Source organism: Semicossyphus pulcher, unplaced genomic scaffold (assembly GCF_022749685.1).
Source record: "Semicossyphus pulcher isolate SPU_LCO1_2020_fin unplaced genomic scaffold, fSemPul1.0.p SCAF_8, whole genome shotgun sequence".
NCBI lineage: Eukaryota > Metazoa > Chordata > Actinopteri > Labriformes > Labridae > Semicossyphus > Semicossyphus pulcher.
In genome coordinates, this window is record NW_027211759.1 from 6717228 (window position 1) to 6744423 (window position 27196).

Here is a 27196-nt window from a genome sequence, read left to right on the forward strand (position 1 = left end):
GCTTTTTTTTTTTTGCTGAATACGGAAGTTGACTTTTGCGCACTGAGTAACTCATGGGTAGAAGACAGACTTTTGATTCACAGGAGATCTAAATCTTTTACGCACAAGATCATTTTGATTATCGCGCGCAGAGATTTGCATTCTCTTTAGAAACTGATATCAAACTACACATTACAGAATGACCTCTGCTTCCTCTGGGCTCCCCGATACAGTTTGAGGCACTTAGTTTTCATATATTCGGTTACTTTTCTTCTCATTAAGGCCAAATTTTGTAGTAAAATATGGAGTTACTAAAAAGTAAGAGCTCATTGCCATACCTCGCTGACGTTCAGGTGCCAAATACTTCTGCATGACGCACTGTTATTTTACAGCCTTATACAAACCATCTCTAAGCCCAACTAATAACTCAGGAATCTGATGGTCTAAAAAAAAAAAAAGAGGGCAAGGAAAACTACACACTGGTTCTCCCAAACCAGCACCTAAAGGTGATGTGTCCATTTCAATTGGATTATCTATCGTGGTCTTTTTGAAGTCTCGAGGGGAAATCTGTACCACTGTCACACGGTATTTCCTCCATCTTTGATCTGGCCCGGGTGTATCTGGAGGTCCGGAGACCCTGACCAGATGAGATTAATGGGCAAATTGGATTTTTTCCCATGATCCCCGTGGAAGAAAACCATAAAACAACAAGGAGATTTAGAGAGCTCTCTCTGCTCTTCTCGGCCCATTGAACACGACTTTGTTGTTGCAGCAGCAGAAGTTTTAATAAGTCTGTAATATAAAGCCAATTTAATTGGGAGTAATTCGTTCGCTGCTTCACCAAATCGCATTATGGCTGCTCACTGCACTTCCCTCCGTTATATTAAGAACATGACTGGTGCTTTTTGACAGTTTAATACCACCTCTGCCAAGTTAGGAGGAAGGAAGTTTGAGTAGGATGCAAAATAAAATATACACTACAGTAAGGTGTCTGTGCTCACTCAAATATAACACAAATAAATCAAGATTCTTTCAGTTTCTCATTCTGGATTTAAAACGTTTCCTTAACTCAATTTAAATTAGTCAATACGATCCTTGATGTCACAGCAAACTTGTATTTGAAGCTAAAGAAAAAACATTTCAGTTCAACGTTTTTGGATCAGGGGGCAATTAGCATAGCTTAGGATAAAGACTAGAAGCAGTTACTCTACCTGAAGTTCAAACACACACCTACATACATCTCTCGAAGCTTACTAATTGACATGTTGTATCTGGCTTCATTAAAACATACCTGGACCAAAAGGTAATGATTGCTGGTTGCTTAGCAACCTAACTGTAAAAACAAAACACTGGAGAGTCTTGGCCTCTGTAGCTGTGTGCCAAGAAGTGGCTCCAGCATACGTCCCCTAAAATGACGTATTGTTTTCACATTTCTGTTTGCCTATGGATAAAACAAACAGGATACCAAGAGTCAAGGTTCAGATGAAGGAAGGCTGATATCTATTTTTTAACCATTGAGACACCCAGTCCTGCTTTTCTCCACTGTGACCATGCAGCCTTTACAGGGTGCCTTCATGTTTGCTTCATCTGAGCGTCAAATTTGTTTCCTTTTCTTTGGATTTTCACTTATTGTTGAAGTTGTATCTGTAGCCATCCATCTTTTCTTTGTTTGTTCAGCCATAGTAGATTACTGTTTACTCACAACACTTGCAGAGAGCGGAAAAGCAGCCGCTAAGCTCCGCCTAGCCTCTCTGGCAGACCAACCACTGCTAGGTGATGGAAAACATGTCACTAACTGGGCGCTGCTTGTGATTGTTTCCGTGTAAGTCGCCACAGACACCCAGTCTGTGATACTGTTAATGCAAAGGCTTTCATCAGTGGGTCATAGGCTCAATCACCATTGTGTTACCTCATTCGGCGATAGATAGTGACTCAACAGACATTTATTGAAATGAAAATCTTAAGGATTCTATCTTTAACTAATCGCCTCCCAGCTTCCCCTTATATTCAAGGCACAAGTCATTCTCCTTTTTTATGTGACAAAGAATCAATATGAGTCTGTAACTACATAACCTCTGGTCCTGAATAGATAAACAAACAAATTTGTCCACTTGCGTTCACACATACTCCCAATCCATCCCACACAGACAATGTCAGGAAATGTCTTGTGAGTGAAGTGAGTGTGAAATGGGTTTAAATCAGCTTCATTATCTATATTAGGATCAGAATTTACATTTCAAAATAAAGTTATATGTTCAGCAGACACTGACAATGAATTTGACTCCAGTCTTAATTTCACTGTGTAAGAAATTGTTCCTCAAAAGAAACTTTAATTAATTAAACCTTTCAAATATATTTCAATAAATTCAGAACTGAACTCAAAGTCAGAACGAGGTGGAAAACACAAAGTGCTACAGCAGCCAAACTAAAAACGTCTTCTCAGCCCTTCTATAAAACATTTTATCGCCTGAAATGATCAAAAACCTGATGAGCTGATTAACAAACTGACACAACCTTCCTGCTGTTTAACAGACATTCCTTTACATTTGCAGTTGAACCTTGCCACTGGCGGCTTTGTAGAGGAACAAGAGGAAGGTGGCACCGAGTGCGCTCAGTGCCACTCCGGTAAGGCACCGCATCCCCCGGTTGCTGTGGGAACCGCTTGGAGGAAGCTGACGGCAATCTCCGGTCTCTCCGGTCTCGTTCATCTGAGGGAGAAGGTGAGATTCACATGAGAACACATGAGAACACACACGAACGTGGAAACAAACACGCCTAATCCTGCACCTCCTCCAGCAGGAAGTAGAAGGGTCTCAGAGCGGTCATTTTAACCTAATCCAATCTGGATGAGTTAACTGGTCAGACAGTTTCAAGCAAGTTAAACCCCACCGGGTGGGAAATATCAGCTCAGTTACTTCTGGGCAGGAATCAAACATTGACCAGCTCTTTCTGAGCATGAGCGCACGTCTGGCTCCACCACAGCATGACTCGTAAAACCTGAGTCACCCAAACTTCCTGAACTAAATCCTCCAGGATTCATCGGCTAAGTCAGGAGAGTCGTGTCTCGGTCATGGTCAACTCACGGTGTTATAATAAGTCAGAGAGTGACACAGTGTTGAACTGAATTCCTGTCATATGGGGAAGTTTGTAGACGAGTTCAAGTTTGAATACGACTTGGTAACTTGTGGTTTTGTAAAGAACACAGACTTCCTAAATTCCTAACATCAGTAACACAAAGATTCTTGTAGTCAGTGTCGGGAAGACTGGACCACAGGAATTTAATGCACAAGCATGGATGACTAATCAAAATGTGAACAGTAACCGTAAAATCCGGAATATAAGATGCACCAGAATATAAAACGCACAAATTACAGCCTACCATCTGTTTCCGCCATGTCGAGTTTGCAACCCTGCTAGCTACCGGTGCGGTAGTTGAGCTCAGCTTATGGTAACGTTGACTGTTTTGAGGATGGCGGCTGCACTCGCGGTCATGACGGTGCATGTCTGTGACGAAGCTTTGGCTAGATTATAGCGCCATCATCTGTGTAAAACACCGTAACACAATAACAAACCTCTCTCTGCATTTTGTACTGGTATATTGGTTGCACCAGTATTTAGGATGCAGAACACTTTTTAGATGAAAAAAAAGGATTAAAAGTGCATCTTATACGTTCAAAGCAGCTGAAAACACAATTCATGTCTTGCCCTGGCTGAAGTTTTAGTCACATCAAACAGAAATCTATAAATTCAAGGCTAAATCCAGTTACTGTCCGTTCTTTGGACACACAGGAAAGATGAAAATCTAAAGTTACTTCAGATGGATGTAAACAATGAGGGTGTCAAAATGGTCATCAAATAAAAAAAACTTAACCTTGCAACAGAGTGACACCAAATAGCTGTCCTATTTGCTTTCATGTCCCTGCAGGTACCAGTCATTTACCAAAGTCACCACCAGATGGCAGTGTCGAGCGCCATCCACGTTTACATTTGTGGTTCTGGTTTAGATGTTACTCTGCTGTTAAATCTGAGGTTGTTTATAAAGCATCACCATAATCCATCAAAACAAGTGTCTAACTTGTGAAGTAAAAGCTGCAGCAGATGGAGAGATAGGTTGATTGTTTCAAGGGAAGCGCTCCAATAGATAAAAGTTAGATTCTGTGCGCGCGTGTGTTACGTGTGCGTGTCAAGGCCTTCCTCCCGAGGCAGGGAGCCAGCGGGTCCAAATGGGCTCCATTGGCCATCAGATTCTTTTCTGACACAAGGGTACCCCAACCCGCCATCCAAACCAAACGCTATCAACACACATATACAGAAATATCTACCTACATACACACCTCCATGTGCTGCAAACACACCTCCTTTCTTCCCCCTTAAACTCCCTCAACCCACCCTCACCTTCCCATCAGCCCCCTCGACCCTCCGCCTCATAGTCTGCGTGCTGACAGGTCTGTGTCACAGTGGTGCTGACTTATGGGCTGTGAGGATTCTGCCCTGTCAGAAACGACTCTCTCCTCTTGGAATACAAACACACACACACACACAGAGTCAGGTGCACACATGCAAGCACTCCCGCACATACCTGTTGCAGCTCGCCAGGATTCATATACACCAACAGCTAACACACACACACAGACACGGCGCTCTGTTCACGTTGCTTTTAATCCTCAGGAGTACGAAGAAAGCTCTCAGAATAACAGCCAACAGCAGTAGAGAGGATTTAGATTGACTTTCTTGAATGTCTTTGAGGTCAAGATTATCATCAAAAATGATCTTATCAAAGATTTATCAGTATCAGTGTCGACAGATGAAAAAACAAATTACAGGAAGTGAATATTTAACCAACTGCCCTTGTTTTTTTAAAATCTAAATCCATCTATTCCTCAGCTGTAGAATATCCTGCCTCATTTTCACAAGTGTTTCATGACCAAATGTGAAGCCGGAAATACATTTCTTTCTGCATGAGCGGTCTGCAGTGAAGGCTGCAGCGATGTGTGTGGCTGGTAGTGTGGAAACCTGCCGTTAAATCTAATCAATCACAGCAAATCTCGTAAAATAAATAAATACAGGTTGTGAAGTGCAATAAAAGTGGGCTTAGATTTCATGGCCGGGCCTGAAACGACAGCTATAATCTGATGGATCAGCTTTGAAATGTATAAATGTGGCACGTATGAGTTTAGTAATGAATGTCCTTTATGTGTGTGTTGACCTGGCAGAGCAGATTGCGGAGGCAGATGACTTCCTTATGCAGGTCTTTAGTCTGGATTACCAGCTGGTTGCAGACGGCCTCGGCCTCCTTCTTTGGGTCCAGTGTGAAGACGAGCTACATGGAGGACCAGAGAAAGTTATCAGAGGTATGAGACAGAGGATTCATTAGGGCACCTGAACAAACCTGTGCATCAACACAGACAGGTTAATACTCAAATACCTCTTTCCCACCAAAATTAGCGCATTGACGCAGGTTTTTCAGACCCGGGAAGACCCGCTTATAAATGCTGATTGTCTCTGTTCCCATTGCCAGCGGAGTATCCTCCTTTTCTGCTGCGTCACCGTCTGACATCGCAAACGCGCCCGAGACAGGGTTAGTAAACAGTGAAGATGTTGCGGTGGTTATGTCTTCATTGTATCAATTACTCATTTAGTCTGTTTATCAAATTTGGAACGATGTTCGAGCGCTGCTCGGAGGGAGACGGGCTGAATTTGTAGCTGAGATGAAAAGGAGTAGCAGAAGTTACCGACGGAGCATAGCATCACGCCGGAGAGGGTTAGGAGATTAGCGTCTTGACTCGGGTTTTGTGATCCCATCAATGTCGATCGGAGCTGAAGCATTAATTACCCAGGTCTACTGCTGAGTCATTTGACCCGGGTCTGAATGCCGATTGCAACCTTTCCCACTAAGCAAAAAAGCCAGGTGTTAACGGGTTTTTTTGACCAGTGGGAAAGGGGCTAAAGACAACATGTACCTGAGAGGCATGGCGGGGAAAACGGTCGATGACGTCATGAATTTCCTCAGTCAGGTAGCAGCAGTGCTGCGTCACGCTTATCAGGAAGTTATGCAGCGCCTCAGTCCTGCAACACGAGAGCAACTTATGGAGAAGGTTTGTTAAAACACAAATCAAATAGATATACACTCACCTGCCACTTCATTAGGAACACATTCTAAGCTGCTCTTTACCACAGATGTCTTATCAGCTAATCCGGCACCTTGTTGAATCTACGACCATGTTTATAGTGAGAACTCACAAAAAAAACACCATTAAGAAGGCCCGTCATTATACCGGCCTTGCTTTTCCCCCACCTCTCCTAGGATTTGCCGTTTTACATATGTGTAGACATAACATCTCTGTGTTTAATACCAATTGTTTTTAGATAAAGTATTTATAAGGTGATGGGCTCCAAGAAATTGTGATGGGTGTTAATCAGGGTTTCTTGACAGTTCTGTTTGTCTTAAGATTATTTTTGAGCCTTCACTGATCAGTTAGCGGAAGAGAGAAAGGAAATATTGGGAGGAGAGAGTGGGAAATTACGTGCAGCAAAGGGCCGAGGGCGGGAGTCAAGCCTGTTGCTGCTGCGCCGAGGACTGTAGCCTCTGTATGTGGGGCATCTGCTCTACCCGCTGAGCTAAACCAGCGCCCCTTCTTGACATCTTTATATATAATCATTAGTTGGAGCACAGTTTTTTACTAAATGCAACTACAATTCAGTGATAACACTTTGGTGATATAAGCTAATGGCTTTTTCAGGCATAGAGATCATCATTGCCGAGGTCAGTAGGTTTACCCCTCTTAAAGAGTAAGCCCTTCAGAGATGTCCACATATAAAAACAAGGCTTAGCCTACTGAAAATGCCCAGCGACGACAGGGCAGACAGATTGATAGTTTGGAGCAAACTTTGTGTTAACATCCTCCATGCATTTTCCTGAAGACCACCTCACCAAACTCCAAAGAAAACTGAGCAGGTGGCCAAACCTTCTCCCCACCTCCTCCCCATACTAACCCATGCTGTCGTCCCTCCCAAAAAACATCCACCTTAAATGATTTGTTTTTTATATTCATCAACCTCTCGGTCCCTATCTTCCCATCCGCTGGTTATGTGGGATATTGATAGCTCTTATCTTAATGGTACATTTCCCTTGGACCGGGGACTGGGCTGCCAGCCGTCCCGGCCCTCCTCGCACTCTGTCAGAGGGGCGAGTAAACACTGTCAGTCAGCCTGTGCTGCACCTTCACCTCCCTTCTCCCGGCTGTTAGTTTATCTAGGGAGCAGAGAGTGATGATGGGCCCCCAGTGGGAACATCATTGCAGGAGATTGTAGATGGAGAGGACCTTATGTTATGTGTGATAGCTGATAGAGGATCCAAGTGTGCGTCTTTATCTATTCAGTGAAAGTCAATTAGACATTCCTGCAGCACCAAGATATAACCTTGCTCAATTGTATATACTGAGGAGATTGATACTATGATTTACTTTAACTGCCTGTGTTGCAGAAATATAATTAATTAGTGAGAAGAGCAGATTCAGCGACGCACAAATAAGCATCATTTTTTAAATCTCTTTCTCCTTCTCTTGTTGTGGGATTGCTGATAAGCGCAGCCATCTGACCAGTGCATGAAGTGTGTGCACTATGGATTTATGACACATGATAAAGCCACCAAATACCAGATACAGGGTAGAAAGTGTGAACAACAATGACCTTCATGATAATGATGAGCCTTATGACTACACCACATCATGGGAGCAGGATGGGACAGGAGTTAGTCTTCCAGGATTGGGATGTTGGTATGTTTGTGGGAGTGGGATGAGTAAGGAGTGATAATCCTTTCCTGTGTCAGCCTTTACTCAAGAAGAAGAATCAAAAGGCACCATCAAATGATGGCTGATTGCCTTCCATTTATAAATCCATTGTGTCAGTTACCCATGGCCTGCTCATCTGGCAGGCGAGTTGGCAGGTGAAGCTAGCGAGCTCGGTCCTGGCGAGGATTCATGAAGTGATGGGGTGCGGTGCTATGACTCTGTGTGGCCCCTGCTGCTGGCTCGCTGCAACCTCGCATCGCCTCTCACTTTACAAATCATTACAGCTCCGCTTAAACCGTAAGGACCTGGCTCAGAGCTTGGCAACAGAGATGAGGGTTGGGGGATACAGAGCGAAGACAGTGAGATGCTCGTGAGGTTGATGGACGACTTCCAGTGGAGGAGGACAGATGGAGCATTACGGGGAGATGGAGGAAGGCTGGATGTGGGGGAGGGTTTAAGGTGTATGGCTGACAAGTGTTTAAATTTTTGCTAATATAGTCAGCTTTGTTTTTGGCTTTGTTCACTGTTTGTGGAGTTCTTTTCTTGCAATATAGAGCTGATCACATCTCTAGTATACTGAAACAATTGATCAGATTAAAAATCCTTCTAATCTGATAAGTATGCCACCCTAAAAAGAGAAGTGAAGCCTCAAACCAGCTGTTGTTTTCCTTTGAACACTCATGTCTCCTGAAAGTCCCATGTCCTTCATTTGGTACCCGACAGATTGGCATTAAGATGTGGTTCCCTACCCGCTATCTGCTTCCACGTGAACGATCGTGTCGAGGTCCACTGTGTCCAGGTGCATCTGCTGCACAGCACTTAGCAACTTCAGCTGGTCCATTGGGGATGTGATACCAACCTGATGAATGGAGGAAAATATAGATTTTTCTAGTATTCAAATCTTTTCCTTTGTTACATGTTCAGATAAATCAGCCAACTTTGTATATGACACGCATACTGTTTCTCTTAGCTACCGGTGTATCCCGTTGTATTGAGTTTAAATTTGAACCAAATGCATTTCTCCAGCTAGAGGATTTAACTCGTAGGGCAGGGGTCTCCAACCCTGCTCCTGGAGAGCTACCTTCCTGCATGTTTTAGGTTTCTTCATACTCCAACACACCTGATTTGAATGTTTTGCTTATTATCGATCCCCTGAGAAGCTTCAGTTGGTTGATAACGAGCAGATCATTCAAATCAGGTGTGTTAGAGTATGGAGAAACCTAAAACATGCAGGAAGGTAGCTCTCTAGGAGCAGGGTTGGCCACCCCTGTCGTAGGGTAATAGGCCTACTACTTGGTGGGAAAGCGAAAGCAAGGGCTGCTTAGTGGTTAAAGTTATGAAGGTTTGCTGAGTTTAAGATTTTTAAGCTTGTCTAACACACTTTTTCTATCGTAAATAAGGATTCTTATTTCAACATAGCAACTATAAATCTGGTGTGGCTTTTTTCCTGTCCATGGATCCTAATTTACAATTAATAATATAAGTTAAAGTAATAATCTCGAAGACCTCAGTTTGGTCTGGGCACCGCTTGTGATTTTTTCAGCTTAAGTCACCACAGGCATCTTGATATAGATGCAACATGCCTTTGTTATAATGACTCAAATAACATATTTAAGGTTTATGCAAGTTTACAGAAATATCGTTAATCAATCCTCAAATACACTGCCAACACAGGGTATCAGTTTAATCTGGCACCACCTGCTTTTACTGACAATGTGACATCAGCAGCTACCCTCCTGTCTTTCTGGGTCACCATGAAGGCTTGCTGTGTGCAAGAGAGCTGACAGACAAACAGATGTTACAGTCATCCTCTACCTTCTCCAGGTCCTCCTTTTCCATGGCCAACAGTTGGTTCCAGGTGATGTCATGTTCCTGTGCATGTGTGTGAACAGGAGAGTAAGAGATTGAAAACATCACCCTGCACATACCAAATCAAAATTTCTGCAGCTGCTCCTAACCCCGTCACCTGAAACAGATGTACCTGCATGAGGCTTTGCCATGTGGTGACAACAATCTATCTGCACCCATCAAACCCAGTTTTCATTCATCAGATAGGGCGAAAACTTGAGCTGACCCTTGGTTTAATTTGGGCCAAGCTAATCCAGCACACTAAATCCATTATGAAGCACCGAGTGAAATATGTAAACTGCTTATCTCACGACATGTTCCAAAGCATATAAATGTCATTCTTTCAATAATGCAGCTGTGCTCAGCACATCTGGGATCACTGTTTCTCACCCAAAGATTTAATGCTGTACTGTAGTGTGTGTTATATCTGATCACTATGATGGCATCAGTGAGATAAGAGAACAGAAACCTCTAACACCTGAAAAGGGCACTGTGCATACAAAGAAGCATGCAATCGGTACTTACATTTACGATGTCAGTGAGGTGGCCAAGTTCAAGGCCGTGCAGGAGGAGCTCAACGTCATCAAGCTGGGAAACGCTGAGGAGGGCACAGAGCTCACCGTGATCTGAGACTTCCTTCTTTGTTTAAATGCTAAATGTGTTAAACGGTCATTGTTAAAAGGCTAAATGCAGTATTTTAAAACAGTGCCCTACTTTTAAATAGGGATAGACCGATTATCGGCGCCGATATTCGGCATTTTGACGCATATCGGCATCGGCCTTTTTTTTTTTTTTTTTTTATCCGACGGCCGAAAAGAGATCAATTTAAAACTGGGTTATTTTGGCTCTGATGCATATCTCTCTGTCTGCAGTCACTACTCTGTCTCCAGCATTGTCCCACCCACAGCACTGATTGGTTACACGCAGAGCCATGGCACGGGTAACAGCCAATCAGCAGTGAAAGCTGTGCATGCAGAGTGCTCACACACACGGCGGAGAGGAAAAAAAGTTTTTATTTGTTTTTTTTTTGTTTGTTTTATTTACTTAAAATTTTCTTCCAGAAGTTATTTATTTATTTATTAAAATTTTCAGTTAACTTTATAAGAGATGCTGCTGACCCTGGGAACTCCCTGTGCTCTTTGTTTGTTTGTTTAATAAACATATGCTTAAAGGCATTTAAACAAAGTTAAGTGTTGGAGTTTGTATTATTCAAAATTTTGCCGCCAATATTTTCACTTTTACTGCAAATGAATATCGGCTCCAAATATCGGTTATCGGCCTCCTTGACTACTAATAATCGGTATCGGTATCGGCCCTGAAAAAAACATGTCAGTCTATCTCTACTTTTAAATTAATCGGGGTCTAAATTGTACAAAAGGTTTTGGAATTTCTCCAGATTACTGTTGCCGGAAGCTCCAAAATGGGCTGTAGTGGCTATGATGTGAAAGGACAGATGCAGCCGTTACAGCCCATAATAGGGCACAGGTTTAAATATAGCAGAATTCCCATTTAAGTGTAGGGCTTTGTAGGCTTTTTTTGAGACCTCTCAGCAGCCAAAATCTATCCTAAGTTGGCGTCTTTGGGCAAATAACTACTTTTCTTCCAGCAGGTGTATCAGAACTGAACCTTTGAACATCATTATCATAAAGGTCATTGTTGTTCACACTTTCTACCCTCTATCTGGTATTTGGGGATCAAATGGGAACAATCAAAGTGTCAGTGAGTTCAAACACATCAGAGTAACCACAGTGTTCATAGTGTTCAACCACAGTGACGAGCTTTAAGAATGAGCCTCTCTTCAAAATACTTGTTAGTTGGGTTTTACTGTCTTTGTATCTGACACGAGGGAATAACAGCTAAAGTGTTTACAGGCTGTAATTCCTGGTGCCAGACTTGCTTAAATACAATGTTTTTTGGCTGATGAAAATTGCCCAGCTGTGCCTGACCGGACTAAACACTCATAGAAAAGGTTTATTATTGTTTATGTCTGTTGAGCGATGCTTCAACAACACCTGCTGCACAGGCACTGGTTCACAGGAAATCCAACAGGGGGCATCAAGCACACGGCTGGTTGGATGGTGCTTTGAGAACAGAAGGATAGATGGGTGTAAAGCAAAATCATATGATTACATACGTATTCACTGGACTGACACCATCAGTGTCTCAGAGAGAAAGCACACTTTGTATTTATCTGTTTGCGTGGGGAATTGATGTCCCAGATATGATTTGATTTTGCAGGTAAACCATGAGACCTTACATGTAAAGTAGTTTAATGTAGCACTGGGTGGCACTGTAATATCTTTTAATATAACACCTGCAAGTTGCCATCTTGTGCAACTTGCTGTGCAACATGTTCCTCCAACTCGGCTGTGTTTGAGATAGAATAAATTAGCGGTGCTGCTGCTTTTAGTTGCCACAGACTTTAGACAAACTTTACAGCAAACAGTGGATTTCTTGAGGTTAGACGCTGCAAATCCTTACAACTTTCAGTCAGATGAAGAGGGAACAAAGTCCTCCTGTTACTTGTGCTTGTGCATGTCTTAAAGATTACATCTCAGCCATCACAGCCCGTTTGGTGCCTATCTGCTGGAGCAATTCCAAAACTTTCATCATCACGTCATTTAGACTCCAATTTATTTAAAAATAGGGCACTGTTTTAAAATACCTAGAGCTAGAAAGAGGTAAGAAGAAAACATAGTAGCTGTGGTGTGGGATAGTAGCAACCATGTTAACAATCTCAATATCAAACCTGCCCAAGCCCGAATATGTTGAAAGCAAGTCTCAGGTTGTCTTACACTTCCTTGGAAGGAGGCGGTTCAGAGCTAGTCTTGAAGAATTTTGAGAGGGTCTCCTCCGTGGAGCTGAAGGCCTGGGCAGTAGAGATGTGGGACGAAGAGGCCAGAATCCTGCCGATCTGTGAACAGACACTGGAGTGAGTATAGTACATGATATCTTATTTTCAAAGATCATGGAAATGTTAATCCAGCACTATCTCACTAACTTTACACCAGATTAATGCATGGCTACTTCAATGCCGATAAGATATCTTAATCAAGTAAAGTAGAAGACTCTTGCATATGAGTTGTGTGTGTATGAATGTATCTTAAATAACTTTAGGTACCTGTGTTTGTTTGAAGACCGCTGCCAGGTCAGCAGGGCATTTGCCAACTTTGGTCCGTATGGTTTTGTCGGCTCCCAACTGGAGGAGCTTCAGCACCGCCTCCTCTCTGCCATACTGCACTGCTAAACACAAAGCCTGACACAGTAGCATCGGTTAAATGCCAAGTGTATAAAAGGTTATCTAAAAGAAATGAATCCAACAAATATTATATTGTGATTTCAGAGCTATACAGCAATCTGCACAGTCTGACTGAAGGGTAGCTGACTTTTATATTAAAAATAAAAATTGTGACACACCGTGTATCCATTACAGTCTTGAACATTGATTTCTGCACCATGGGACACCAGCAGGTTGATGACCTTGCTGTAGCCGTCCCTCGCAGCCAACATCAGGCAGGTCATCTGAGACCTGAAAAGTCAAGAAAGTGAAGAAGAGATCAAATACAACAGAAAAGAGGGAGATGAAGATAAAAGAAAGAACAGAGGAGAAAATATAAAGACAACAAGAAAAAAAAACATTAGAAAGGAATTTAAATCAGGTAAAACAAAGAAATTAATGATGGGATGAAAATTTGGACATGACTTAAAAGAAGTAATTATGATGGTGCTGAGAAACCACCAGGGGGCAGAAGAAACCATATAATAAGAAGCCATTTGAATTGACACGACTAGAACATGAAAACTAATTTGCTGTATCAACTGTGGCAGAACACAAATACAAAGAATCATAACCTGAATGCAGACAAGTCTTACTTTTGCTCACAAACTAATGCAATCACATACAGTGCGTCAACTGCAGATTTATTTGTAAAAAGGAAGAATCACAAAATTCTGTTGTATGTATTTTATACGAACTGTAGGCTTGAAATGTTGCTCGAAAAAAAGTGATGGTGCTATTAAATTGACATAATTTACTTGTAAACAATGCATAGAAGGGTGAACGAAACTGGAACCAAAATGAATCAATAATAAGATACAATGTTGGTTGCAGTCGGAAAGCTCCTGTGAAGCGTTTTTCACTGGTTATGAAACAGAAATTAATTCTGATCACTCTACATGACCTAGCGAGCGACAATAAAGATACAGGTCAGGGTAAGCTAAAGTAGCGGTTATAGACAGAACCTCTAACACACACAACACTAATTAACTAACTCACATCTAAATTATATTGTAGGCCAACAAAACACAGGATGGGAACGTGTTATTACTCAAATATTGGTCGACTGGTATTTGGTCGTTAAATACAGGGACTTCTAACAGGTTTAACACTGAATCAAAGTTAATGCTTCCTGTTTAAGCAAAAGGGATTATTTTACATAAGGATTTCTTGTAAACATCGAAATTTTTTACATTTCGAGAGACATTAAAAAACAGATTTTTCAAGAATCACAAACTTCAAATTATGTATTTGAATAGAACTTAGAGTTGAACCCAAAATAGTAATTGATTGAGTCTATAAATCAATAATAAAGTAGGGCTGTACTAAACTCAGAATATTGTAGGTTGAATCATATTTGGCTCTCCATATTTTCAGTTCAGCGCGAAACCAAAGTTCAACATCAGCCAAAACGAGTCTCATGTTTACCTCAAAGACTCACATTTTAAAAAACATTTGCACTACATATCAAGTACTTTCCAAGTGTGTCAAATGACATCACTATCGTTTCTAACTATATCTTTAACCCTGATGAAGGGTTTTAGTAAGCTGATGAGAAAGCTCAACTTGTAGCCCTCAGAGTCTCACCAAGGAGCAGCAGACAAACGCACATTTTCAACTTAAAACTGCCTTTTTTCAGTTATTTACTGGTTTTATTTGTTTTGGAGAGAAGGCTTTGGATAATTTGGCTCCCAGTTAAAAAAATAATTACCCTGAAGGGTCGTTTTGAGAAGTCTACAGCCTGCCCTGATGATGCTCCTGCACTGCTACAGGTTGTAGCTTCCTTGGTCTGGTTCAAACGTGGTTTAGACAACTTCATCGACAGTCAATAACAGGGATGGACTGCAATAAATACTAATACAGATCCAACTGTTCTGATTACATTAAAAACTTATTTTCATCTAATATGCGGGTGTGGTCTTTTTACTGCGACAGTTTCCCTAAAATATCGCAACATATTGGATGTTTTCCTTCGTCACTCTGCAGGTGATGTTTGCCAAATAGGTGTGAATGTGTGGAACGTTGATGGTCTGAAATACAATCTTTGCAGTAGACACAACTCAAACACCATCCTTTAACAAATTCCAGGAAATAAAAAAGTTAATGTTCGATGTGAACTCAAACAAACTAACCAATGGCTATGACGTGTATGACAATTTATCTACTCGCATTCCTCTGCCACCACCAATAAATCAATTCCTCTTTGACCTGGGAGAACGGGATAGGTAGTATCACTCATGTCTGCTTTCATGTCCTTTCATACTGTATTTTCCCAAGGGCGGTTTTGCCGCGAGACAAGGTCGCTTACATACTGTTTCAACCTGTTTTTTTTCTGAGTGTGTGTCCTTCCTACTGTGAGATTTGGCGAGTTCCCAAACTGACAGCTGATCGATGAGCAGACACTTCGGAGTAAACATTGTTCCAGGTGTCATGACAGCAAGAAAAATGACTTTCAAAATACCTGACTCACAGTAGCAAAGCAAACACACAACGGCTTCCACAAAGTGAATCGTACAAAGAAGTCACATTGGCTACATTCAAATGCGGCCCTGACAATTTGATATCCCGCATAGACAGCATGTTACTGGCTCGCTCACGCCGTAATCAATGTTATTTTTGTTTTGTGCAGGGACAACTTTTCTACAACTACCAATCTCCACTCATTTATAATCGGCACAGTGGTTCTTCTGCACACAGATGTTGTCACCAACACTATCTTGTAGAATAAACTTGAATTATATTTTCCAGTCAGGTCTCGCAGTACTCAAATCCAACTCAAGTTTTAAGAACTCATTTTGGTGAAGCCAGATTCCAAGTCTGAAGTCTTCAGATGCGTGCATGTTTTAAAACAGGTCCTGGCTCAGTGTTTCCATTGCTTTTTTGGAGAGTGAAAGACTGCCCTCTTTTTTTAACCATACAAAGATTCTCTTATTCTGCAACTCACTGTGTCAGATTAGCAGTCCTGGGGTCTCATTTATAAAAGACTACGTAGAATCCATACTTAAAGTGCACACCTGCACTCAATGCTCCCTTTATAAATCACAATCCACCTGGAAATGTGTGCAAGTGAATTAGTCTCTTGTTCCGCGACTTTGCTCATTTACACCGTCCACATGTGCAGGTAGTGAGGATATTCTGGGGGAGGTGACAGGTGAAGCAGCCACTGCGAGTTTCCGGTGCGCACTAAGCGCCTGATGGCACAGTATTTTAATTAAAACTAAAAACCGGTGTCAAGTTTATTTCTATAGATCACAACTTTTGCGTGGGAAGTAGCGTACGCCCATTTCAGGCCCTGTTTTGTGCAACAGTTATAAATGAGACCCCAGGTCCGTGGTTTGTAGAAGAAACAATAAAAAGAACAAAATAAAACATGGTTGTTGACAGCTGATCTACAGCGCAACAGTTTAAAAAATGTCAATGGGGGTAAAATAAAATAAAGCTCAGAGGGGGACTGGGCATTCAAATTAATTCGATGAACTGTGTCATTGCATAAGCGTTCCTAGTTTAAGTAAAATGACAGCACTAGAGGAGTTAAGCGATATCAAAAACAGAACATTAAAACCTGTGCTTTAAGTAAGCTAATTATGTCAGGAGACAAGTTTGAAGCTTAGAATAAAAGTCATGTACGTTTTTTATCCCCAAATCTGCAGTTTAAGTTACTCCTTTGCATATTCATGAAGCAGCCCGGAGAAGAATTTTCCATCTTTAACACCACTTTGATCAACAGAGATCAGCACAGCGAAGGGAAAAAAACAGGGACACATGGAGGTAATGGACCCCACATCATGTTTTTCTTGAGAGGACTTTGAGAGATGACAGACAATGCTTGTTTACAATACGACGGCGGAACGAGCAGCTGGTGTTAATCATTGGTTTGATATTCAGACGTAAGAGGCGATGAGGAGGAAGAGGAGGTTTATGCTCCGCACCCACGAGAACCTCAGAATCCTTCTTTTGCTCTGGGTGTTATGGGATGTTGGCCCCTCCTCCTCACCACCTCATCTCATCTACTTCCTCCTGTGCCTTGTTACCTTGCTTTAAATATTTTGTCTGGGAAGGAACCAATCAATGTCCTATCGCTGTAACGTGTATCATCAGGGGGTTCGTGTCGTGCATGTAATGGCATCCTGGCAGTGACAGAATGGCAGGGGTTTAGGGAAAGCTAAACAAGAAAGCCACTGGGGGCCGAATCCTCGCTTTGACACGGCAAAAATCCACAGATGGTAACAGTAAAAGTGCTTCAAGAATGTCCTTCCTTCATTCTTTTCCACGGGATGGAATTTCTCCTGTTTCTCACCAGGACAGGAAACCACATTTTATTTCCACTGAACAGTGAATCCAAAACTTACACTGTCAAAGATACCAATTTATATAGCAACATTCAAGATGCTGAAGAAACATGCAAGTTATGTTACCTGTCCACATGTCTGCTTTGTCTTTTTAAGTGTTTTTGTAACATCATTCTTTATTTTTAAGACAAAAAAAGTCTGACATTTCTCAACACAGAGACATCCAGAAAATGTACAAGTCTCACGCAGTCTACTTAAAAAGTATTCTCGTTCACCAGTCTCCCCTGAAGTAACTATGTCTAGTATTTGCTTCTACACCTCTAAGCACCCCAATGTAGATGTGCTGTAGAGGTCTTCACTGGCCCCTCGCACCCAAGGCCCAAGACCTGGCCCGGGACCCCTAAAGGTTCAGGTGCACAAAGTCAACTGGGTGCAGGTCAGCTTTCATTCTATTACTGTCCTGTTTCTCCATATATGTAATACCCAAGTGTATCCAAGTAGACCCTTGAGCTGTGCAGATATCAAGAGAATCACATAACACAAGAGAATGTTCTCAAATTCAGAGCTATTAGCTATTGAAAATGCAAATATCTGCAACATCCCGCCTGAGTTTTACTAGTAAATATTTAGAACCAAAGAGCGCTGTCCTTAAAGTGTTAATCTCGAAGATCTCAGTTTCGTTCTCTTTGGGGTACCTATGGCGATAAATGTGGGAGCACACATCCCAGATATCCAGACAGTGTTGCATGTGTGACGTCCACGGTTGGCTCTGGTTGTAACTCTTGATTTTCCTGGCTGACAGATGCTTTCCTTTTCAGACTGTTTGCTTCATCTGAGCGTCGAGTTTGTTTCTTTTTCTTTGGATTTTCACTTCTTGTTGAAGTTGTATCTGTAGTCATCGACCTTTTCTTTGTTTGTTCAGCCATAGTAGATTACTGTTTACTCGCAACACTTGCAGAGAGCGAAAAAGCAGCCGCTTAGCTCCGCCTACCCTCTCTGGCAGACCAACCACTGCTGGCTGATGGAAAACGCGTCACTAACTGGGCGCTGCTTGTGATTTTTTCCACGAAAGTCACCACAGACACCCAGTCTGTAATACTGCAAATGCAAAGACTTTCATCAGTTGAAACCACTGTTGTAAGTCTGGCTTTCAAAACATTATTTTACCAGTTTTATTTTAACAAAATTTACCCTGGTTCTTCAACCTTGGCCACTTCTGACCTACAAGAGACTAAAGCATGCTCGCTGGGTCGCATCCAAGCTTGTAGAAAAAGCTTCTACAATCCTCCTGCCCCCTTACACTTGTGTGTTTGTTTGTCTGTCTGTCTGATACCCGTCCGTACGTGCACATGCCATAACAGGACATTCCAAATAAAACACACAAATATACACACACTGTATGGAGTGCTCTGGTGCATAATGCTACCACATGGCAGCCAAACATAACGAGAACCATCAAAGGAAATCTGATCCCGTAACTTGTTTTTTTCTCCCCTGTTCAAGTCACGTCTAGAGTGTTGTTATTTGGCCTGCATCAATAGGGGTGTCACAGTGCGTAATGTGCTGCATAACTGTGTAAACATTTTGACCTGAAACACATCTTTGTCCCCCGACCACCCTCCTCACCTGTCTACCATGTTGGGATCAGCGTTTCTGGAGAGCAGAAGCTCCACACAGCGAGCAAGTTTGTCTTCACTGGCAGACGCTGTGCAGCTGACCATGAGCACCGTCAAGTGATCTGTGGACAATAACAGTGAATGAGTGGGGAAGTACATTATCACAATTTTACAAATCAGTTTAATTTAAACAACCTTTTAGCTTTCACTTGTTTCAATGTTCACAAAAAAAGTGCCAGTTTCAACCCTTTTTGCTTTTTGGGGAGCAGTTTACACAGCCCAAAAAAACAACAGGAAGCTTTATGAAGAGTCGGAAAATGTTGGTATGAAGGATGACATTTTTTTTGCCTGTGAGTCTATGAACGTGTGTAAGTGCTGCTATAAAGTTTAGGTGCCCAAATAATGGTGGCAGTAATGGATGGTTCTATCACTCATCAGCACTAGGGTTCAGTCTACAGGGAAGTTGCAGAACTCCTACTGTATAGTCCCTTTCCCACTGGTAAAAAACACCCGCTAACACCCGACTTTTTTGCTTAGTGGGAGAGGTTACAATCTGCATTCAGATCCAGGTCAAATTTCTCTGCAGTAGACCCGGGTAATTATCGCCTCGGCTCTGATCGGCAATGAAATTATAGTAACACAAAACCCGCCCCCTTTTCGGCGCAATGCTATGACGCACATTAAAGTTCCGCAAATACAGAAGAACAACATACAACGGCGAATTTGTTCTTTGTTTCGAGGGGAAGTTTGTTGTTCGCCCCCCTTTCCGGCGCGTTTGTGACGTCAAATATTGACTCAGCAGAAAAGAGACCGAAAGGAGTATACTCCACTGGCAATGGGAAAAGAGACAATCAGCATTTATTTATGGGTTTTCTCAGGTCTGAAAAACCTGTGTCAACTTGCAAAATTTGGTGGGAAAGGGGTATAAGCCACAGCTATCTGAGCTGTTTTTAAAGTTAACTCAACAGCAGTACTGATACTCATCTGTCATGTCAACACCAAAACCGTCAGCTTATGTTGGTCCTAATGGAAAAGTGTTCCTCCTGTTGTCCCATCTCAAGTTTAATTCTGTAAAATTAAGTACTTTGTTTACTCTACTTACTTTATGCAAACAAATAAAAGGTAGGAAATCTTTAAAAGCAACATATATCTAAGGAAAGAGAAGTTAATTTTTTTCTTGACACAGTGAAGTCATACATCATGCTGACACGAGGAAAGGAATTAAATCGTGACGTTAACCCGGTGATGGAGATGGATAACCGTTTATCTGGAATCAGGAAGTGTGGCAGCCTTTATGGGACTAAGTGACTTCAGAGGAGTTGTCTCCTTATCTCATCCTGATAAGACGAGTCTGAGACCCATGGCAATGCACTCGATTCCTGTTTGGTGCCCAACCTGTGTGTATCACAGTATGTACTGTATCTGAGTGTGTATGTGTGCAGGGCCTCTACATCTGTATGTGGGTTCCTGTGTCTGTGTGGCGGCACATGTTTGGCTCTATATCTGTGTGCAAGTGTGTGTATGTGTGTGTGTTTATATTCTGTGTGTGTGGGTGTAAACCAGACTGCTTGGTTTGTGTCCTGAGAGCCCTGGAGTAAATAAATCTGAGGCCTGAGAATTGGTGTGAGGGTATGATAGCAGCATGTTGACCGATATCAATCACTCATGCATTCCTCTGCTCAGCCTCGTTGCTTTGACAAACGCCACCAGGACGTGACCACACGTCATCCCTCTGTATAATCGTTTCCTTCACCTGCCTCAAGCATCAGATGCCGAGACCATGTGAAATCAGTCACACACACAGTTTAACTACGTGTTCTGGACTGAGAATTAATTGACATCAGATATCAACAGCATGACGAGAGTGGTGGTTCCAAACTTGGGCCTGGGCACATCCAGGGGCTACATGAGGCTTTCTAATCTTTATCCAAGAAAATTAGAGAGGAGGAATAAGAGGGATCCCTTTACTTTTTAACCTGGGCCCCATTTTTTAATAGATATAGTTTGGGTTGTTTTTTGGACTTTTGCCTTTATTACATAGGACAGCTGAAGAAAGACAGGAAATGTGGGGAGGAGAGAGTGGGGAATGACATGCATCAAATAGATTGGCAGACCGGGAATCGAGCCTGCAATCAGAGCTTTGAGGACTGTAGCCTCTTTACATGGGGCGCCTGCTCTACCAACTGAACTAAATCAGCGCCCAATATTTTAGGGTTAAAATGACTTGCAATGACTTGCCCTGCAAGCCCAAGCAGATACTTTGATAAGGCAACACCATTATGTTGCAGCCTTCCAGGCTTGGATGTTAAACAGTCATACCTAATCCTCCTGACAGTCCCTGTTACGTTGGTGGAGAGCTTTCCTTCCTGTGGCACCTTTTTTCAATTTCCTCACCTGCTCCAGCCAAAAACCAGGGAACCCATCTGGCCTGTGCACCAATATGCTTCATCTGACATTACTTAATGGTGATGACGCCAAAGAGGAACTCTTGCAGAAACACATTGCTGATCCTTTGTGTTGTTTTTAGTTCATGCACACTGCACATTTATCCCAAAGCAAGAGAAATTGAAGGCATCTGTTGGATCGAGGTCAGCCTGGGTAAAATAAGTGTGGGGCTGGGCTCTTCCATGTAAGAAGTGTGTCGTTACATGCACACATAGAACCATAAATCTAGTTGAAAAACATACAATTATAGATGCCCCTGAAAAATTAAACGGTGCTGTCATTTGATAACAGTTAGTTCTGTTATGCATAATCCCTATTATGCTGAGACAAAAGTTATATTTCAAGAGGACCTTAGAATTTGTGCTAGTGGGGTGAACACATTATGCATGAGTGTATGCCATTTCTAGATCAAAAACACATATTTTCCGAACAATTATTAATAACACATGAATACTGCTAAAGTATCAAATCTCAAAACAATAATTTCTTTGCCTGTGTAGATTTGCAAATGTTGTTTTTATATGTATATATTTTAAATACATATACTGTATATATCTTCAATTTTAAGTAAAGGATTTCCAGTATTGGGATTTCCCCATAAACTTTTCTCAATACCCCTCTTAGTGAGAATGAGGTCTGGTTGGATAAGAAAACGACCTGTCAAACTTAGTAATATGTTTGTCTGACCTTTGCTGAAGTTGGCACTGGCACCTCGGTCCAGTAGCAGTTTGGCCAGGTCATAATTAGCCACACTGACAGCACACATCAGAGGAGTCCATTCAAAACCAAGCCTGGTCTCCACATCCATGCCTGTCCACACCAAGGGGATGAAATTAAGTGAGGCAATACCCTCCAGCACACACACAAACATTCACAAAAAAGAACATTACTTGTTCAGAATAGTGTTTTTCATATTCTGAAAATAATATGCATTTTGGGCAGAGAAGTAACCACCTTTTAACCATGACTGGTAAGTGTTCCCCCACATTAATTCAACCATTTAGACATCCTTATTTACGATGTAGGCTAACATACAATCATAAGACAGCAGCCCTAATGTGAGAACATTTCTTCTTTTATCTTAAACCTCTCTTTCTTGTTACTGAGACACTGGCTCATACGAGTGTTTCAAGTAAGGTGTAAAATACCTTGTAACAGGACATTGCATTTAGTGTCTTAGTTTAATTTCTGATTAAAAAATCTTTTAGATTAAGGCATTATGATTTCTGTTCAAATTATTGGTTTTTGCCCAGGGAATAAAGGCAGACTATGTGTTCATTATTCATGTAAAAGGACTGAAGTTCTTATGATTCTCAAAGACAAAATTCTCAAAGAAAAATAGCTGAAATCTTTTTAAAGTATTTGCATACACCACAAAGAACAAATAACTCTTAAGTAGTCCATGCATCAGGCCCATTATCATTCATTGCTATTTAGCCTAAACCTAAGTATGTAATTGCAATGCACGAAGCTGTAAAAACACTTATCACATGTGAATGCAAAACCCACACAATCAAAAAATTAAGTGCCTATACAGACAATGTAAAGAGAGTACTTGCCATTGTCCAGCAGCTGTTCAACAGCCCCTTTGTCTCCTTTACTGATGGCTCTTTTCAACAGCGACACATTATCCTCTGCATGTGGTTCAACAGCATCCAAATTCTGTGACAATAGGGAAGGTTCAGAGTTATGGCAATATGACAATGTATAATGTTAAAACAATATGAAAATGTCTATCGTATGTGTTTTCTATATTGTCTCTATCGTGATCGTCACAAAACCAGCGGCTGAACTGCTTAACGGCAAGTTTTATGTTACTTTGACAATGGACATGCAGAAAAGGACTCAGGCGTAGCCCAAGCGAAAACGGAAACACAGTACTTTTTATTTGTCAAGTATTTAACTCACACAGGATGATCCAAAAATAGGCTTTAACATGTGGTTATTTAATATAGACTAGTTATATGTTAAATTACCAGAAAACAGGATATATCGTGATATCATTATCGAGAAATGAAAAATCCTATATCGTGATATAGGATTTTAGCCATTTCACCCAGCCCTAATTCACAGGTATGCTAAGCATTATTCAACTGATTTTATGCTTATTTTTTTATTCTCCCAAGAATGTCTCATCACTTGCACCACTGTTTAATAATCTCCAGCTGAGTGTTTGAACCTTGAAATTAAAATGTAAACTGGAATAAGGACACTGTTAAATTTGGTATGATGTCACAAGCAATATAAAGAAAAAATAGAGAAACGGTTAAGGGAGTTTATTTGGAACGCTCAAAATCCATTTACTTCCATACTTGGATTCAGTAGGAGACCATATATCATTATGTAGCTACTGTTGGTTAGATGTCTAAGATTATTTATTGATATTGTCATGTTAAGACATCAAGTTCTTGGTAGTGTTACTTTGACGTACAAAACAGGCGTTTGACGTTGCTAATGGACTGAAATTTGCGCTCTGCTTCAAACTAAAGTTTAACATTTTCCAACGTCAACTGTCGTGCTGCTTCGTAGCAGCGAGTGCGGGGGTTAAAAAGAGCGGCAGTGGCGGGACGTTAACCCGTCTCTTTTCAATACAATTATAAACAAACATCATTTAAGACTTTGTTACCCCTAACTAGCTTGTCGAAGGAATTGTGCTTTCTCCTCTTTTTATATTTCCGTAAAATATGCAATAAAGCGGAGCATAGCTTCCTAACAGTCTTAGAAACTAGCATAATACCTGCTAGCTCCTGGTGCTGTTAGCTAACGGTTCATCCTATCCTAAGGGCACTAACCGCTTAAAGAAAAGAAAGATTTTTACCAAAGTAACCTTTTTTGGAGATGATTTTTTATCCGCACAGGGCAAGATTTTCCACTCCTCACTGCTTGAGTCGCTTTCGTATCCTGCTGGGAAAGCGTTATTAAAAGAGCTGCTCATTATTACTTCAAGCCTAGCTAACCTGATTGTTGCAGAATAGCTAAACTGTGTGACCTGACCGCTGTGGAGTGAACCAAAAGGTGATGTCAAGATGCACTTCAGTGCAGCCCGTTGGTGGGCGGAGTTTCACATCTAGCCAGCTAAACCGGGCTAATAAATGACCGTACCTGTTGTAAATGTATCTATTATTAGGAAAACGTAATTCAGCAACGCAGCCGGTAGAATGTTGAAGTATAACTGATCAATGTTCTAAGTGTAACTTTGCCTTGCGACGAAATTTAACAGCCCTACTTCAGACATCACCACTTGCTATTTAGCTAAAGTAAGCTAACATTAGCCTATAAACATCTCGTAGTTCGGAATCCCTATATGAAATTGCCTCTATACTTAATGCTAGCGTATATTGGCTAGATATCTATTGTTGTTTTTTAGCTGTCTTCTAGCCAAGGAATGTATTGAAGCATTTGGAGCCATAAATCCTTCAATGCCATCTCATGCTAGCTTGTTAGCAGGCAATTTTTTGTTTGGTTGTTTGTTCAACTTATGTGTTAGCTGTTTAACTTGATGTGTCTTTGTTTTGGCCAAAGGCTTATCTGGAAAAGAGAGAGTGGAACATCAGAATTCACATGCTGACTTCTTCGTAAGGTTGTAGGTTTGACAGGTGAGAACAAATATAAAACTGTCATCCTCATTACCTTGTTTCCTCACTTATATGCTAACTAAACGTTTAAAGATTGAATGTATAGAATGTGAATGTGTAAGGCACTGTCTCCTGCACTCAGAAGTGTTGGTGTTTGTGCTTGTTTGACATGCCTCTCACCTAACTCTTAGTTTTTTTGCAACTTGCGTCTCATCATTCATAAGTACATGGTGTTCATCATTGCCCTGCCCAACTTTAAACTGTTCAGACCTCTTATCCAGAATAAGTGGAGGGACTTTTCAGTATTTTGTACTTGGAATGCAATCATTATACAGCGTGTTTGGTTCTCACTGAGACTGAAAATAGAAGTTTATATGATATGAGCTTTCATTTAAAAACGATTCAATACTGTCCTCTGTCCTCTGGGATATCATACTTTGGGATAAAATCTTATGTGGCTGCAAAGACGGTAAATGTCCAGCAGATGTCACTCTTTCTTCAAGGCAAAAGCATGAACTTTTGTGTTACTCAGATTTAGTGACTTGCAGGTTAAGCAAATTTTCCTCATCCTATTGTGTTATTTTAAAGCTCGGGTTTGCCTGTGTCTTACACACAGTAATATTTACAGATAACCTTAAAGGAAACTGAAAAGAGAGATAGATTTCTTTGCTAAATCTGTACAACCCTTACTTACACAGCTGCTGGTTAGACTTTGGAAGACAGGGAGAACGTGACCTATTCAATGTGAGAACATTAATTAATTACAGTCGGATATTTTATAAACGTTTCAAGTTAACACTTTGCAAGATAATTTTGCATCCCCTCTCCTTCTAAGCCTCCCTTTCGTCTACTTCTTTTTTTTCTTTTCTTCTTTCCCTGCTTTCAGATGTATCTCAACAATAAATTGGACTAATATATTTAATAATTTGATTTACTTTTATCCTGAAGATCTGTTCATTAATATTTATCTTATTTTGGATTATGGGTCTTTGTCATTCTCACAAGTGTGTACATTTTTTATGTGAAACTTTTAGAGCTGCAGTGAGGCCAGTGCAATGCCACGCTGTATCAGTATCACTCTATGTGCAAAGTGTGATCATATGTCCAAGTGAAAGCTGAAGTACTTTACTTATTATGTGTAATTTTGTGCCCCCCTTGGAAACGAGATGATACATCTCAAGGGGTTTATCCTGAGATAAATACATTTCTGACTAATTTACGGTTATACAAATGACTCACGTAGAACCCTAATGTACCATAACTATGCATCAAACAAAAACATTACCTGTTAGAAGCACATTGATACTTCTTGTTCTCTGGGCACATTCTATATATCTGTGTATCAATAGAATTGTTTCTATAGCAAGAAGGCTGCTTTATGACTCTAATATGAGCTTAATATTTATTTCTTCCAACAGATTTACCCAGGCCTGTGTCTCACTCTTGAAGTCAGTACAGCTAAACTGCTGACAGTTAAGATATGACTCATTTTTTGTGTGTGTTGAGCTACTCAGGAGCCGAGGGCTTACTGTATCTTCACGTTTTATCTCTGTTCCTTTATGGAATGTTTGGAGGTTTTGATCCTCCCTCTCCTGAAACTGTGCGTAATTCTAAAACTGATTAAAAAAAAGTTAATTTAGATGTCCTGATGTGTTCCTGCTATTTTGTGAATGATAGTGAGACAGCTGGCAGAGTGAAGAAGACCTGCAGCAGCTTCTGGGATGAGTTTCATCTGTTGAACTTTTAAAGACATTTTTTCTGGTTGTTCATAGTAATGTAACAAACTAGTGTAACCTCTCTACACACTTTATAAGACACTGGTTCTCACAGTAATGCCTGTGACTCTCAGGGGTCCTTGTTGGTGTTCACAAGTATACGACATGGTGGCTGTTAAAGGAAATTGTTGAGCTAGAATGAAAAGGCACCTTTTCTACTTGTATTGTCCATTGATTTGCACCAACATGATTAAGCAAAGGTATCAAGAAACCTAACTTATTGTATTTAACTTAATAATAGGCTACATTGTCAGTTCCAGGTCAGACCACCGTCTGCTCAGCTCTGAATATCTGCTACATGTGCTGCAGACAGTGCTGAGAGCAAAGTATGAAAGCTTGCTCATATGGACAAACTGATGAAACCATTTAAAGCAATTCAGCATTGTCATCTGCATTATATGTTGTTAAAAAGTTGTCATAGTGTTGCATATCGGAAAACATTTACAGCAATACGGATATATCATGATGGGCCCATATCAGCCAAATCATTTTATCCATTAGGGATTGGTGTTCTACATTGTATCAGTTTAGGGGTCCTTGACTTTATGAGATTTGAGAACCACTTGTAAGAGACAAAGTTAACTAAGAACATTGCATTGGAC

The 27196-nt window shown here is 41.1% G+C and overlaps 1 protein-coding gene across 1 annotated transcript; it reads right to left on the reverse strand.

The window, feature by feature from the left end:
* Positions 1-2519: 2519 nt before the first annotated feature.
* asz1 (ankyrin repeat, SAM and basic leucine zipper domain containing 1) lies at positions 2520-26701 on the reverse strand. The gene is made up of 13 exons (XM_069686008.1): positions 26648-26701; positions 22804-22906; positions 21932-22054; positions 18810-18921; positions 13035-13146; positions 12739-12873; positions 12413-12531; positions 10143-10215; positions 9585-9641; positions 8519-8628; positions 5940-6045; positions 5186-5299; positions 2520-2687 (listed from the first exon to the last, which is right to left on the reverse strand). Exons 1-13 carry the CDS (start codon positions 26699-26701, stop codon positions 2520-2522), a joined length of 1386 nt encoding a protein of 461 aa, XP_069542109.1.
* Between the last annotated feature and the right edge of the window lie 495 nt (positions 26702-27196).

Bases quoted from the DNA above. Each gene is read 5' to 3' on its own strand.
- asz1 (XM_069686008.1), bottom strand. From the start codon at position 26,701: ATGTCGTATACTTGTGAACACCAACAAGGACCCCTGAGAGTCACAGGC. The intron at 22,055-22,803 runs GCAAGTACTCTC...TGGTGTGGACAG, and splicing joins TGAACAGCTGCTGGACAATG to GCATGGATGTGGAGACCAGG. The intron at 6,046-8,518 runs GTAGGGAACCAC...CTCGTGTTGCAG, and splicing joins CACGTGGAAGCAGATAGCGG to GACTGAGGCGCTGCATAACT.